This window comes from Acomys russatus, chromosome X, assembly GCF_903995435.1.
Source record: "Acomys russatus chromosome X, mAcoRus1.1, whole genome shotgun sequence".
Lineage (NCBI taxonomy): Eukaryota > Metazoa > Chordata > Mammalia > Rodentia > Muridae > Acomys > Acomys russatus.
Genome location: NC_067169.1, coordinates 28,462,072 through 28,478,189, shown reverse-complemented (window position 1 = coordinate 28,478,189; position 16,118 = coordinate 28,462,072). Strand labels below are relative to the sequence as shown.

Genomic DNA, 16,118 nt, shown 5'->3' with positions numbered 1-16,118 from the left:
GATAGGGAGTGAGTGACATTTTCTTCAGTGCCATTGCCACTGGTAAGCAACTTGTTTGTGTTACTGTCACTAATCCCTTAATCCTACCTCTAGTGACTGCTGATGTTCCCCCATAGAAGGATAGCATAGGGTGGGTCATTGGACCCTCACCTGAGTTTCTGGTTGCCCTCTCTTATATCTCCCAGACATTTGTATATAATTCTGCCCTAACTACATGGCTTGTGGTCTTGGGAGATGATAGAGTATACAAGTTACAGATGGTTAGCTGCAGAGGGGCTCCATTTATGCACTATGGGGAAGTTGTCATCCTTTCAGATGTGTGACTTAATGGTGGTGCAGCTACTTTGGGGTCACTTACACCCCTGTAAACAACTCATCACTCATGCTTAGGAAGCAAGCCTAATAAACTCATTGGTTACCCAAATTGGATTCTGGTGCAATCATGCTTTGTGCTATTGTCAGGGCCTTATAAGAAGGGCTAGAGGGGGGATGTTTATATCTCCCCAGGGAAGGAATTTGCATGCACAATACCTTATAAATGCAAAAAGACACCAGTGCTGTGGAACACACATGTAATCGCAGAACTCAGGGAGGCAGAGGCAGGTGGATCTCTGTGAGTTGGAGGCCAGCCTGGTCTACAAGATGAGTCCAGGACAGCCAAGGGTACACAGAGAAACCCTGTCTCAGAAAGCAAAAACAAAAACAAAAAGACATGACAGTAGAAAGGAGACTAGTAGTAGCCTGGTGGTAGAGGCACACGCCTTTAATCATAGCACTCGGGAGGCAGAGACAGGTGGATCTCTGAATTCAAGGCCAGCCTAGTCCACAGAGGGAGATCCAGGACAGCCAGGGCTACACAGAGCAAACCTGTCTTAAAAAACAAACAAGCAAACAAACAAATAAAAAAGACAGAAAGAAAGAAAAGAAAGAAGACTAATTGGGAAGAGCCTGGAGAATGGGCCAAGAGAGCATAGCATGACAAAATATACTATATACAAGTATGAAAATTTATTTGTAATTAAATTATATGCTCATAAAACCTTTTGAGACAGTTTAAAAAATTTTTTTTAATTTAATTAACTTATTCAGATGTTACCACTCTAAATAAACTCTCATGGTCCAGGTGATGTTGTTGCTGTTGCTGCTGTTGTTTTAAGCTCTGGCTGGCCTTGAACTCCAAGCTCCACCTGCCTCTGCTTCTCCAGTACTGGAATTAAAGACTTGAACCACCACCCTGGGTATCATAAAACTTTTCAAATGCTGGGTGTGCTAGCACACATCTTCAAGCCTACTACTTGAGAAGCAAAAGCAATCAGATCTCTGAGTTCAAATCTAGCCTGGTCTATACATAGTGAATTTCAGGCCAGCCAGAACTACCAATTCTCAAAGAAAAGAGAAAATCTTTGGGAAAAAAAACGGGGGGTTAAAAAGGGAGTGCTTGGGAGACCTGGTGATGAGGGCCTTTGATGTGGTGGGTGTGCTGTGTGGAAAATCTGGCAGCCATACAACACTGCTTGCTGCGTCTTGGCAGGGAGGGGCTGTGCCACATAAGGAGCACCCAGATAAGGAAACAGGAGAGGATTTACCTTCCTGGTTCCCAGAGCACCAGATCCCATTTAGCACCCCTGGAAGATATTCTTTAGACCTTACATAGGCTTCTGAGAACCTGAGTGCCAAGCCATTTTTCTTTTTCTTGGTTTAAAAACATTTCACTGAATGTTCTCCCTATGATGATCCCAGCCCCTAATGTATATATGTCAACAGCGAGAGTGTGGGTATAGTATAGCATTTAGAAAGAAGACCACGAGAGGGTAATACTAGGTGACGAGAAAGAGCAGAATCCAGGCAAAATGACAGGTGGTGAGAATAACAGAACACAGGGAAAAGGGCACATGAGTCATGAAAGAGGACATAAAGCTATTTTTTCCCCAAGTTTCAGCTCTCTCATAGTTTTTTCTTTTGGGGGGGGTGGTTAAGAGTTTAAAGATGTAATTGGTAGTGAAAATGTGAAACCCCATGTGAAACTCCACAGCTTTACAATGGCCACGATAAATGTATAGACGCTCACAGAGATGAGTTTGGGACTATGCAAGTCTTTTGAGTGGCCTCCTCAAAGTTGCTGTGTGATATTTTTATTTGTGATTTTATTTTATTTTTTTTGTTTTTTTTATTTGTGATTTTAAAAGTGATTGTATTAAATTAAAAAAAATATTTCTATGTTTTAGACTTGTGGTATGTAGAGAGGGAGCTAAGCCTCGAGGAATCACACTTAAAAGAAAAGAAAAAAAAAAAACCAAATGCAAGAATAACAAAAGCAATACTTACAAAACACATCCCCTCGAAGGCTTCGCTCCTGTTCTATCTCATTCTTCAGGACTTTGTCTCCTTTGTCTTCTTCAAGCTCTTCTCTCTTCCTTCCGTCCTTCCTTTTTTGTTCTTCATTCGAGTTCCTGCCCCTGGAAATCCTCTCTTCAGAGCTGAAAGGCAAGTTAACCTTAGGTGTGTGTGTACTGGCAGGTCTCGGGGTGACATTTTTAAGTTTCAGCTTTTTCTTCATGCTTTGTTTGTGTGCCAGTAACTTCTTGATCCGGTCTTTGATGGTCCCAGGTGCTCTGAGTACTTCCTTCACAGAATTTTCAGGGATAACTGAAAAGAAAAGTAACACATGAGAATTGCCATTGGGTTGAGATCATTCATGAACAATGGACCATTTTGAAAATGTTCAAGTGCAAGAAGTAAAAGTGTTCAGAATCAGCCCCAAATAAGACCACTATTACACTTCCTCCAAGTCTCAGGGAACATCATGGCAAAGGATGGAAAAAACATGAATGCTAGAGGATGAGGAACTGGGTTGTGAAACACTGTCCTCTAAAGATGACATGGGCATTGCCTGTTTGAACTCACAGTAGCTATGGTAACCTGTACATGATGGAGTCTACCAGCATTCCTTAACATGCTGGCTAACCTAACTGGTCCTTTTGTACATTGTCCACTCTGACCTCTGTGAGAACAGTTTCCTCTTCCACTACCCTTTTGGTCACTGCCCAGTTAAGTCCCTGGTAGTGTCTCCCATCTATCTGTCTTCTACACTACAGTCTGTATGTCTTACTTGAGTACTTTCAATGGAGATTATAAGGACCAAGGAGCCAAGGGAAGGCCAGAGCTAGATTTTTGGTAATGGGGAAATGCTAGTGTAAAAGAATACAAGAAGTTGAAAAGTGCTAGTCAGGCTCATACTCTTATTTGGTAGAGGGGGTCAATTAGTGACTTGCTCAAGGTCACTTAGCTAGCTAGCAGCAGAGGTCGGACTTGAGAGCAAAGCATAGGATACCTTCTTTTTTCTACCATTTCTGCAAAGGGTTTATTCCTGCTTCAAGGTTAGCATTTACTTTTCTCTAGACTAACTCAAATTCTTTGAGATCTGATTCAAGGATACATGTCATTGTTCTAGGAGGAAATCAAACTGATGTTAAAAAATAAATTATTACTCTTTTTTGTTTTGGTTTGGTTTTTTTTGAGACAGAGTTTCTCTGTGTAATAGCCCTGGATATTCTGGAACTCTTTTTGTGGACCAGGCTAGCCTCAAACTTACAGAGATCAGCCTGCCTCTGCTTCCTGAGTGCTGGGATTAAAGGAATGTGCCACCATGCCTGCCTGTTATTACTGCTTTTACATTTTTTGTTTTTTTAAAATCTCTCTCTCTCTCTCTCTCTCTCTCTCTCTCTCTCTCTCTCTCTCTCTCCCCCTCTCTCCCCACCCCGTGTGTGTGTGTGTGTGTGTGTGTGTGTGTGTGTCTGTGTGAGTTCACATATGTGAGTGTTGGCACAAGCATGGCATGATGTGTGGGGACAGAGTAGAACCTCAAGTTTTGTTCCTTCTCCCTCTCCCTCTCAAGTGTTGGGAGTACAGGCTTGAGTCACCATGCCAGCTGGGTGGAGGACTCTGTTTACCAGGCACAGCTTGCCCTGTAAGCATAGATAATTTGCCCTGGCAGGGAATCCAGATGCTCCTTAGGTTTTTTAGTGTTCATCTACACCACTACCATTACTACAACACGCACACACACACACACACACACACACATACACACACACACACACACACACACACACACACACACAGAGAGAGAGAGAGAGAGAGAGAGAGAGAGAGAGAGAGAGAGAGAGAGAGAGAATGCGGACTTCAGGATGATAAGAATCGATGTCTACCACATTCTACATTGTCTTGGTTGTCGTTCTTGAAGAAGTTCTGAAAAATAAGAAATACTGCCCATTTCTGTTTGCCCGACCCTCTGCTTTTTTGTTTGTTTGTTTTTGAGACACAGTCTCATATATGCCAGGCTGGGCTCAAAATCTCTATATAGTAGAGGATGACCTTGAATGTTTGAGCCTCCTGCCTGGACCTCTGACAAGTAATGGGATTACCATAGCTAGTTTATGGAGGTGCTGGGGGCCAGGCTTTGCATATGTGAGGCACCCTGCTAACTGAACTACATCTCATCCCTCCGTCTTTCAGTTTTGTGCCTGTAACTTTTATGAGTACCAGAAATACAGCCCAACTAGGAAAAGATACAAGGCTGAGGCGTGCGCGCGCACACACACACACACACACACACACACGCATGCACGCACGCACGCACACACACACACAATTTAAAAAAATGATTTTGGAGGGGGGCAATGCAGATAAGAAAACTGTCATGACCAAGAGCTACTTACCAGAACACTGAAGTCCATTGCCTCTGTAGCCCTGCTTGCATTTGCACTTGAAGGCTCCTTGGGTATTGAGGCAATTGGCATGGAGGCTGCACACATGGGTATTCAGAGCACACTCATTTATATCTGAAAAGGGGAACATTCCAATGAATAACTTTATGATAAAGGGGCTCGCTGAAAGGGTAGCCCTTTTAACTTGAGCAACTTAAAGGTCAACCACTCAACACCTCTGCAAACTAAGTGCCGCCTGAGAATGGAGAGGTGTTCAAAAGCAGAGGCCTTTTGGCTGAGAGCCCTGGCTTTGCCTGGCGCCTGCCTGGTACGTAGGGAGGGTGCCCGCAACTCGCCTCCCCCAGAGAAACTTCACGGCTTGCTTATTATTAATGCTATTAAAAACTGCTAAGATGTTTGGAGTTTCTCCTTAACCTTTTCATCGGCATAGTCTGGAACTAAATAACATTATCAGAAAATAAATGCTACATTTTTGGATTGGTTTGACTTTCATCAACGTAATTTGAAACTAAGGAAAAATAACAGAAAATAAATTCGAAATTTGGCTTGAAACTCCTCACAAACAAAAGGCAGGATCAGCCAGAAACCTCTGCCACTGTCTGCATTCATAGGCATGGGCATTTTGTTCAGAACCTGCCAGGGGAAAGGGTCAGGCTGGTTTGAGCTCGTCTGTTGGATTTAGAGGTGGAAAATTGGCCAGATTCCACCCAGGTGGGAGTTTCAAGTGCTCTCCCCGCCACCCTATGTCCTATCTCTGCTTTTGTAGATGTAAGCTCACAAAACACTGTATTGTTTGGGACCCACTCACAAAAGGAGCCCTGTTGCTAATCTTAGCCACTTTTAGTACATCAGAGATTTGCTTCCTTGGGAAGCTGTGTAGATTCTGGGCCGACAGGACAGTGTAGGATCCAAGTGTGGGGTCCAAGCTCATGTCAAACATGAATTTTACGTGCCTGTCTAGGGTAGCCTTTGTATTTAAGAATATCTGAGGGAACAGCTGTGGAGGTCTCCGAAGATGATTAAAAAACCAGCAATGGGATGTTGCCCCAACACGATGATACAAGACATGTCCCAAGAAGCCCTAACTACAGGATTGAAAGAATCATATTTTTTTCCAACACTTAGCTCTCTGTTTCAAGTGAGTACCTTTGTCACCAATGCCATGTGAATAGAGAGCTAGAGGCAACCCCGATTTCTCTTTACTATAGGATAGTATATTAAGGGTAATAGGCCCTCTTTGAGGCTTGGAATCCCTTCACTAGGAGATGATAATGTTTTAAGATAAAACTAATAGCTAACTAATAACACTATTAGCAGTGGGTGATTTTACTTGGCATTTGAACTACAAAAGGGCTAAAAGAAAAAGGAGGAAAGCCAAGTGTGGTGGCTCATGCCTTTAATCCCAGCACTTAGGAGGCAGAGGCAGCCGGATCTCTGTGAGTAGAGGCCAGCCTGGTGTACAAAGTGAGTCCAGGACAGCCAGGGCTACACACAGAAACTCTCTCTTGAAAAATCCAAAAAAAACCCCACCACCACCACCAACAAAACACACACACACACACAAACGCAAAATCCCCTCCCCCCAAAATAGAGGAAAGAACACGTGCCCCTTCATATAATTTCCTTTTAAAATGTGTGTGCGCGCGCATGCGCCTGTGTCTATAGCAGAGGCAAAAAGAGGACATTGAGTGTTCTCCTCTCTGATTCTCTGCCTGGTTTTTTGAGGTAGAGTCTCTCTCTGGGGCTCCTATTTTCCTAGGTAGGCTGGAAGCCAGAAGACCCTGGTGACCCTCCTATTCCTCCTCCCTAGAGCTGGGGTTCAGGTGTTTTCTGCGATACTTTGCTTGTTACACGGGTGCTGGGAGCAAAGCGAAGGTGACTGTAAGTACCAAGCCATCTCTCCAGTCTCCTTCATACATTTTTGTAATGAAAATCTAGTGGAAAATGTTAGGAACGGACTACTGAGATCTTCTTCCTAATCTTGTAACAAATACAAATATTTCTATATTGCTTTCTTTCATAGATGTGTAATTGGAGACAGAACCAAACATATAAACTAAATAAAAACTTAGCAAATTAAAAAAAATCCTCACAGAAATCTTTCAAGATATTTGCTTCCATAATAGAGTTATACTCATCTGTTTAAATCACTATGGACCTGGCTTCATAATTAATCTCACTGGACTTAGGTATGTAGTAGATTGAAATGGACATTAAAAATGCCTGTAGAGAAAGCCTACAGCCTTAGAGGCAAGGGAAAGGAAGCTACTGGATCTTACCCACACAGTCATATCGGCGATTGATGTATTTCAGTTCGAAACCAATGTGACATTTGCAGTAGTAGCTTCCAAATGTGTTCACACATCTTCGGTTGGAAGGGCAGACAGCTTTGCTAGAAGCACATTCATTGGTATCTGGGGCATAGGAGTAGAGGCTGTCAGCAGTTGCAGGAAGGGTCATCCAACACATGTGCACACATAGGTACTGACCTCAAGCCCGAGCATGCAACACTCAAGCACATGGATAGTCTCCTTGCCTAGAACACAGGTCATCTGCTACCTATGTCACAACTTCAAGAAGTATTCGAGATCTTCACCAGACACACGCACAGTTCTTTGCTTTACAGGTTCATATCAATATGCCTATCTTTTCTTGGAGGTGTTACCTGCTGTAATGCCATTATTTGTATTCATACCCCCCTCTGTGACATGTATCCTAGGTTGGCCTCAGACTCACATGTAGCCAAGAATGACCTTTTTAACTCCTCATCCTCCTGTCTCCATGTTCCTAGTGCTGGGATTCCAGGTGTGTGTGCTACCACATCTTGCTTATGTGGTACTGAGGATAGAACACTGGCCTGCTGGAACACTGGCCTGCTGGAACACGTGCGTGCTAGGCAAGCTCTCTAGCAACTGAAGTATGTCACTATTCCTTATATCTGCTCATGTGTTAGGCCCTAGCTCTTCTAGGGTCTAGTGTGTGTCTGGTATGTGGTACCTATGCTTTACATGTGTACTGAGTGACTATTTTTCCAAGCTACCAATTCTATTGTATAACATGCAATTTTTGAAAGTGGAGCTAGCCACACTCTGAGCAAACCAAAAGACACAAACTTTTAAGATTTGCAGTTTGCAAAAGCATCACATAGCTCCTTTAAAGCTCCTATAATATTGACTCAAATCACAAAAAAATGTAGCTATGTAAGAATGCAGTATTGCTTAAGTTGCGGATTGAGTATAATTGTGTAACAATACAACATAAGCCAACTATACACATGTTCCCTTTCTTCCAAGATGAGTGAGATACTGCACAGCAGGGCTGACAGCTATGCTGAATAATCTGCTAAGACTCAGGCATTGGGTGGGTGTACCACCATGCCTTTAATCCTAGCACTTGGGAGGCAGAGGCAAGTGGATCATTGTGAGTTCAAGGCCAGCCTGGTCTACAAAGTGAGTCCAGAACAGCCAAGGCTAACACAGAGAGACCTGTCTCGGAAAAAAAAAAAAAAAACCATAAAACAAAAACAAACAAACAAAAAAAGACTCAAGCATTGCTCTAACTTACAGATACCAAGTAGGCTGGACCTTGGGTTAAGTATGCAAGTTGATTCTGGCTTATTGTTTCCATTATACAGTCCCTGACCCTCTCCCCTGCCCCATGAGTCTGTGCTAGGGATCAATCTGGAGACATGTGCATGTCAAGCAATTAGTTCACCAACTGAGCTATCTTGCTGCACTCTTAAAATAACAAATGAGTACAGAGATGAGTTCTGCTATCATTTTTTCTGAGCATCAGCTCTCCATTCCATTTAGAATGGTACCCAACCAATTAAGGAGGTAGGTAAAATTTTGAATTCATTTTGATCAAGATTTCGCCATACCAGGCAAATCTTATACTAAAGGATAGTAAACTCTGTGAACCTAATTAAATCTTTGGTCACTCTTGAAATGAAAACAGAAGCTGGGTGTTGGAGCCACATGCCTTTTGTCCCAGCACTCAGGAGGCAGAGGCAGGTGGATCTCTGTGAGTTTGAGGACAGCCTGGTCTACAGAGTGAGTTCCAGAACAGCTAAGGCTACACAGAGAAACCTTGTCTTGAAAAACCAAACCAAACAAACCAAACAAAAACAAGAAGACAAAGTTTAATACACATGCAATATTAAAAAAAAAGTCTAGGGGAGGGGAACAGGGTGGAAGAAGGAGGGAGGGTGGGAACGGGAAGATACAAGCAAGAGGATAATATTCAGGATGCAATCTGAACAAATAATGATAAATTAAAATAAAAAAGTGCTTCCCTGGCCTATATGATTGAGCTTACTTTACATACAATATTCCTCAAACTATATACATTTAGGATGAATAATCATACAGCATCCTGACTGAAAAATAGTCCTATTAAACGGAAAAGGTTGTTACATCATACTTATGTTTTAAATCAAAGAAGATGAGCTTTTTTCCCCCAAAAGTCTGGTCTCATCAGTTCTCCCTTATTAAGACTACGCATTCACCCAACCTACATGTATTTTATGTGCATGTGTATTGGGCATATAGACAATCAGGTGACTGAATATAATTCAAACTCACAAAATGCAAAAATGGACAAAATGGTGTTTTAGCGGCCAAGGGTGCCAGGCACTCAGCCCTCAAAGTTTTCATAGCTGCCATAGGCAGCTTGCTAGATTCGCTCCTGGCCCTGACTGTGAGAACTTGGGAATGTCACTCTGGAGCAGGGGAACAGCAGGGGTTGATGGAGAAGTACCCAAAAACGTTGCCCAAGAAGGAAAAAACAAGAGGCAGCTTTCCCAGAGTTGTGGTTTGATGTGAAATGTCCTCCCTAGCCTCATGCATTTGAACACTTGTTCCCTAGTCAAATTGGAAAGATTGTGGGCCTTTTAGGAGGAGGAGGAGGAGGAGGAGGAGGCCTACAGGAGGAAGAGAGTGACTGGGGCGGGGCTTAAATTCTGATCAGCAAACCTCATTTCCAGGAAATTCTCTGCTTCCTCACTGTGGATGCAATGTGACCAGATGCCTCACCTCACACTCCTGCCGCAATGCCTCCCCCACTTTGATATTCCAAATCCTCTCAAATTAAGTCCAAATAAACCAACCCTTCCTTCTTTAAGTTCCTTCGTGTCTAGTATTTGGTCACAGCAATGAGAAAAATAATAGATACAGTTGGTCTCACAGAGGTGCTCAGAGCTCATTGAATCTGCTCACTGAATTCACCCAGAGCTGGTACCTTCCTAAGACCGCAACCAGTGTTCCCTGGGATCACGTACTGAACCAACTATTTGCTCAGCTTCTGGGGACTCACAAACTAAGATGTGCAGTAAAACAAGCGAGAGCAAGGAAGTTAAAACTTTAGGCCACAGATTTTACTAAATTTAAATGAATGGCTTATGTTTCTTAATTGGTACTGACTTAATCTGCCCATTTTGTCTAGTCAGAAATAACAATGAATATGTGTGTGTGTGTGTGTGTGTGTGTGTGTGTGTGTGTGTGTGTGTGTATACATATATGGTTTTTTGAGACAGGGTTTCTCTGTGTAGCCCTGGCTGTCCTGGACTCTCATTGTAGACCAGCCTGGCCTCTAGCACACAGCGACTCGCCTGCCTCTGCCTCCCTGAGTGCTGGGATTACAGGTGTGTGTCACCGTGCCCAGCTATATTTTTACTTTTTACTTTTTGTTTTTGTTTGTTTGTTTGTTTTTTGAGACAGGGTTTCAATGTGCAGCTCTGGCTATCCTGGACTAATTTTTGAAGACCAGGCTGGCCTTAAACTCACAGAGATCTGCTTGTCTCTGCCTTCCAAGTGCAGGGATTAAAGGTGTGTACCACCACACCTGGCCTATATTTGTACTTTTTAAAGACAGGATCTCATGTATTTCTGGCTGACTTGGAACTCACTAAATCACCAAGGTGGCCTTGAACTCATAGAAATCTGCTTTCCACTACCTACCATGTGCTGGGTAGTTTGTATAATTTAAAGGTCTGTTTTTTGTTTGTTTATTTGAGACAGAGTCTTAGGTGATCCAAACTTGCTTTGAACTTGCTGAGGATGACCTCTGATCTCTCTCCTTTCATCTGTTAAGGGCCATGGTCACACGCATACTCTACCACACCTGGTTTATATAGTGTTGGGGATTGAACCCAAGGGTTTGTGCATGCTAGGCAAGCACTCTTCAACTGAGCTACAGCCCTACCTGCTGAAGCATTTTAAAGAGAATGTGGATAAGTGTTTAAAACAGTGCCTAAAAGTCTATAAGAAGCATATACTATTTTCACTAATTAATACTGGGAACAAAAAGTAAATACATGTCTTCTGGAACATGATAGCTAGAACTTGAAACAAATCCCAAGGGCTCATAAGATCAGATTCATTGAATGAGCAGTGTAGTGTCAGTCGCATGGTAATTGAAGTCAAATATACAGTGTCAAAACAGTAAATAAAAAGAACCAGTATGCCCTATCCATTCTGGCTTTGGCAGTGTAGACTACTAGAAGGCTGTTTTCCCTTACATTCCAAAGTATTTAGAGAGCACAAAGGACTGAAGATATTTCATAAGTAGATATCAGTACCTTGAAGAATCCACCATATCTAGCCAGCACAAGCCCAGTGAGGAATGAGAGTGGAGTTCAGTGGAGAAGGAATGAATGGGGGATGGAGAGGAATGGAGGTGACACCTTCTGTTTTACCTAGGCATACTCTTCCATTTGGGCCCAGGCGGAGACCAGAGGATGGGCACACACACTGTGGCCCTTCCTCTGTGTCTTTGCAGCCGTACTGGCAGTTTGTCCTGGCACATGTCCTGGAGTCTGGAAAAAAAAAAAAAAAAGGAGAAGACAAAGATTAACTAAGAAAGTCTCTCCCAGTTCTGAGATGTGAAATGTAATATGTCTTAGGATAGACTTTAGGGTCTGAGTCCCAAATTGAAACCCACAAGGGATCTGGGCAGGAGTGTTGTGCTGGCCCATGGAATGAATCTCACTCACTCATGCTTTGTTTTGCTGACCAACACACTGCATTTGACTATCTCTAGGCAAAACACACAGCTCGGACTGTACCCCCTTCCCCCCTCTCTCTTTCTCTTTCTCTCCCTCCTCCCCTCACCCCCATGTTTGTCTCTGTCTCTCTCTTGGTCTATCTTTTAAATTGAGACATCTCCTCACATGTCTCAGACCGGCCTTGAACTCACTATGCAGCCTTGAAACTTCTGATTCTCCATTTCCAAAATTCTGGGATAACAGGCATGTGACACCACGCCTGGTTTATGCAGCATTGAGGGTTAAACCCAGGCTCTGTATAAGCTAGGTGAGCAGGATACGAACTGAACTCCATCCTCAGTCCTTCTCTCGTCTCTTATATGCACTCAGATCACTGTCACTTGGCCAGTCTCTAGAAGGTGAAAAGTAACTGTGGATGCAGATTATCATTGTGAACAGTTAGAGGAAAAGAACTCTAGAGATCATCACACAGATGTGCAGACTCACTGCGAGGCACTCAAGCCACAAAACTTGGTGTTTGAGGTACCCGGAGTAATGTGGCAGATACAGGTGGTGAGTCCTATGAGAGCTATTCTGGTCCTCGTTTAACTTGTCATTTTCACCATTTTTGAAAATGTGTATCTGACAATCCAGATACTGGTTTAGCTTTCCTTGCAGCAAAGAGCAGCTACATGTCTCAGCATGGCCATAGAAAAATAAAGATAAATCTACGGAGGGACTGCAAATCCATTGGAGGGACTCAGTTGTCGGAGAGCTTGTGTGGCATGCCTGCTGCACTGGCTTTGATCCCCAGCACCACACTACAGGTCTCTTTGCTTTTCCATTGTGTATTCCAGGCTAGTTGGCCTGGAAATCTCCAGGGATTCTTCTGTTTCTGCCTCACCGGGTATGGTAGCACATGCTCGCAATCCCAGCACTTGTGGGGAGTGAGAAGAGAAGCAAAAGTTCAAGGTCATTCTAGCTACAGTGTGAGTTCCAGGCAAGCCCGGTGTTTCAAACATGCAAACAAAAATAAGATAAGCCGGCTGTAAGAGATGCTGACTGAATGATAAGAGGGGCAGGCATGAAAGAAGTGCTTTGCCTACTTTTAATGTGGACATAGCATCTGGAGCTGAAGCAGCCATATGATTCCCCGAGAGGCCACAAACTTGAGAAGAAAATCACTCTGAGGATAGTGGAGACTAAGTCTTTATTAAGAGTCCTTGAAACTGATTGTCTTCAACATTTTTAATAAATGACATAGTTGAGTTGGAGTTTTTAGTCACTTGTTGCTTAACATAACTTATTTCACAAAAATATACTTACTAAGCAGAAGTCCAGTATATATGGATTGTAAACACGTGGGGACTTAAAAAAAAAAAAACAACCCATCATGCAAGTGTGAGCATATGTGCTTATGTGTCTCTGTGTGTGTGTTTACGTGTGTGAGGGCAGGTGTGTGTGTGTGTGTGTGTGTGTGAGGGCAGGTGTGTGTGTGTGTGTGTGTGTACAGCTGTGGGTGTCAGGCCTCATTTTTCAATGCTGTTGATTGAGATAAGGTCTCTTGCTTTTCCACTGTGTACTCCAGGCTAGCTAGCCTGGACACCTCCAGGGATTCTTCTGTCTCTGCCCCACATCTTCCGACAGTGTTGTGGTGTTGGGATTACAGCCCCTTGTGCTATGTGTTTTGTTTTTACAAGGGCTTTAGGGATTTGAACTCAGGTCTTCATGTTGGCAGGACAAACACTTTTACCTACTGAGACATCTCTCAGCCTCCTTAAACCCTCTTATATTCCCAGACCAGCAATCACAACCATGATTTTGATGAACATACTCCATTCATCCACCTCCACAAAATGGACCAGGAGGAAATAAATCAGCACCCAGGAAAGAGGTCAAGGACTATTCTTTAAGCTCTAAATGACGAGAGATAAAGAAAGAGGATGCAGGAATAGAGACCTAACGTAAGAAAACTAACACTTACTGATGATTATATCATTCATTTCTCTTCTCTCTAGCTATCATCTTTGAAACTGAATATTTAAGATTAACTGGTTTTCCGTATGAAGAATGATATCTCTTTTGGCACTGAATGGGCTCTCCTGGAATGTTTCAGAACCATCCATTAGCATCGATCTTTTTTTTACCAAGTTTGAAGTGATCACTGCCGAAGCTTAGATAATAGTCCCCTTTGGGGAGGCTTAAGAGAGGGAGAGGGAAGTTCTGGCCAAGTTCTAGTTGGTGGTAGTCACAAGGGTGCAGTACAGGAATTCAGTACGCTCTTAGGTTGTTTCATGTGGGTTTCTGTTTAATTTATAAGAACAAGGATAATGGAAGAAGACACTGAAAATGTGTGTGCTATCTCTTAGGCTTGTATGTTAAGGGAGGATCTGAGTAATTGGTGATATAGGGCTAGGACAAAGGAGCCAGGGGCTATGAGGCAAGACTACATGACCTTGGAAAGCCTGGGATGGGCTGGGAACCTGCCTAACTGCAACCCTAGAAAGCTGGCTGAGGGCACAAGCGTGTGTTTTCTGGTGGCCATGGGACAGAAGGAAATGATACGACAAGAGAGGAGGGGAAGGGGGGGGGAGGCAGACAGGGAAGGTGGGTTTGCCTTTTAGCTTCAATATAAAACTTTTAAAAAGCCTCTCCTCTCAAGGAGTGAATGGATGGAGATTCCCACCCTCCCATGGGATGTGGGTTTCATTATCACACAAGGGCTTTTCTTTTCAGGAATGTGAGTCAGAACGCTTTTCCAACGAGACACACTAATCTCTGGGAGTGCGGCAAGGGGCGTGAGAAAGGGAGCTGGTGGGCAGGATTGATGTGGAAATTTATCACCTCTCTTTGCTCACCATGCCTGGCTTCATGATAAAATCCAACTCGTCTCCACATTTATAAGTAGAGATATGTAATTGATTTCCCCCCGTGAGTCGTTTTTTTTTTTCCATTTATAAAATGAATGTCTAGAAGAAGCAAATCCATAGAGACAGAAAGTAGATTTGTAGCTGTTGAGGGCAACAGGGAGTGGCTGCTAATGGTTAGGGTTTTTTTTTTTTCTTTTAGTATGTTTTAAATTTTGTTAACATAGTGTGTGTGTGTGTGTGTGTGTGTGTGTGTGTGAGAGAGAGAGAGAGAGAGAGAGAGAGAGAGAGAGAGAGAGAGAGGGGTCACATGAGTGTCACAGCACACATGTGGAGGCTAGAGGACAACTTCAGAAGTTGATTCTTGCCTTCTGCCTTGTTGAGCCATGGTCTGTCTTGTTACTCATTGCCATACTGTGTATGCCATGAATTTCCTCCCCATTCTCCCGTCTCCACCTCCAATCTTGAAGTAAGAGTGCTGAGAATTACAAGTGGGAGTCAGGCTTTTTTTTTTTTTTTTTTGGTGGGTTCCAGGCATCAAACTCAGGCCACCAGGCTTGCATGGCAAGTACTTTTATCCACCGGGCCACCTTGCCTGTTCCTTTGTTGGGCTTTCTTTTGGGTTGGTGAACTTGTTCGGGGACTTGATCGTGGTGGCGGTGGCTGAATGTTATGAAGGTAGTGGCTCATTGCTCTGCTCACTTTCAAATGGTTAAAATGGTGAATTTTATGTTATGTACATCTTACTATAATTTTAAAAAGGAAGTGTTCAAAGATATTTAGACTATGGTGATGTTGAAGACATTTGTTTATTTATTTATTTTTGAGGCAGAGTCTCATATATCCCCATGTTAACTTCAAGCTTGATTTATAACTCAGTGTGACTTTAAATTAATGTCTTGTCCTCCTGCCTCTACCTCCTGAATGCTGGCATTGCAAGCATGTATGTTTATGTGGTGCTGTGGCTCAGACCCAGGGCTTTTTTTTTTTCAAGCTAGGCAAGCACTCTACCAACTCCTCAACCCTAGATATGTTTTGTGTTCTTTGGTTTTTTGAGAAAGGGGTTCACTATGTAGTTCTGCCTGGCCTCGAACTCACTATATAGATGAAACTGGCCTCAAACTCACAGAGTTCTGCTTGCTTCTACCTTCTGAATGCTGGGATTAAATGTATGCATCACTCCAGATAACCCTAGATATGTTTTAAAAAGTTACTCAAGTAAGTCTTTCTCTATGCACCAAATACAAGATGACAAGCCTTCAGCATTGAGTGGCTGATGAAACTTACTTGAACACGTGGCATCTGGTAGAAGCATGTGGCCGCTGAGGCAGAAACATTTGTAGCTCCCGTGTGTATTCACACACCTGTGCTGGCATGGCCGCGGTTTGGCTCCACACTCATTCACATCTGCAGGGCAGTCAGAAAAGAAAGGAAAGTTAACCCAGTCAGAAAACATCCATGTGGCAGAGACTAGATGTCAATTTTGGGAAGGACAAAGAGTCACCTTCCCTGTGTCACTTAACCTCCTTTCAAACTGTCAAA

At 43.2% G+C, this 16,118-nt stretch overlaps 1 protein-coding gene across 2 annotated transcripts in view; it reads right to left on the bottom strand.

Moving 5' to 3' along the window:
• Egfl6 (EGF like domain multiple 6) overlaps window positions 1–16,118 on the bottom strand; it is a 63,562-nt gene that overhangs the window by 15,323 nt on the left and 32,121 nt on the right. For both annotated transcript variants that reach the window (XM_051142058.1, XM_051142057.1), the window contains exons 4-8: window positions 15,864–15,983; window positions 11,422–11,541; window positions 7,007–7,141; window positions 4,719–4,841; window positions 2,326–2,646 (exon numbers count right to left, since the gene is read on the bottom strand). In XM_051142058.1, the coding sequence (XP_050998015.1) occupies window positions 2,326–2,646; window positions 4,719–4,841; window positions 7,007–7,141; window positions 11,422–11,541; window positions 15,864–15,983 (819 nt within the window). The remainder of the gene's footprint in view (window positions 1–2,325; window positions 2,647–4,718; window positions 4,842–7,006; window positions 7,142–11,421; window positions 11,542–15,863; window positions 15,984–16,118) is intronic.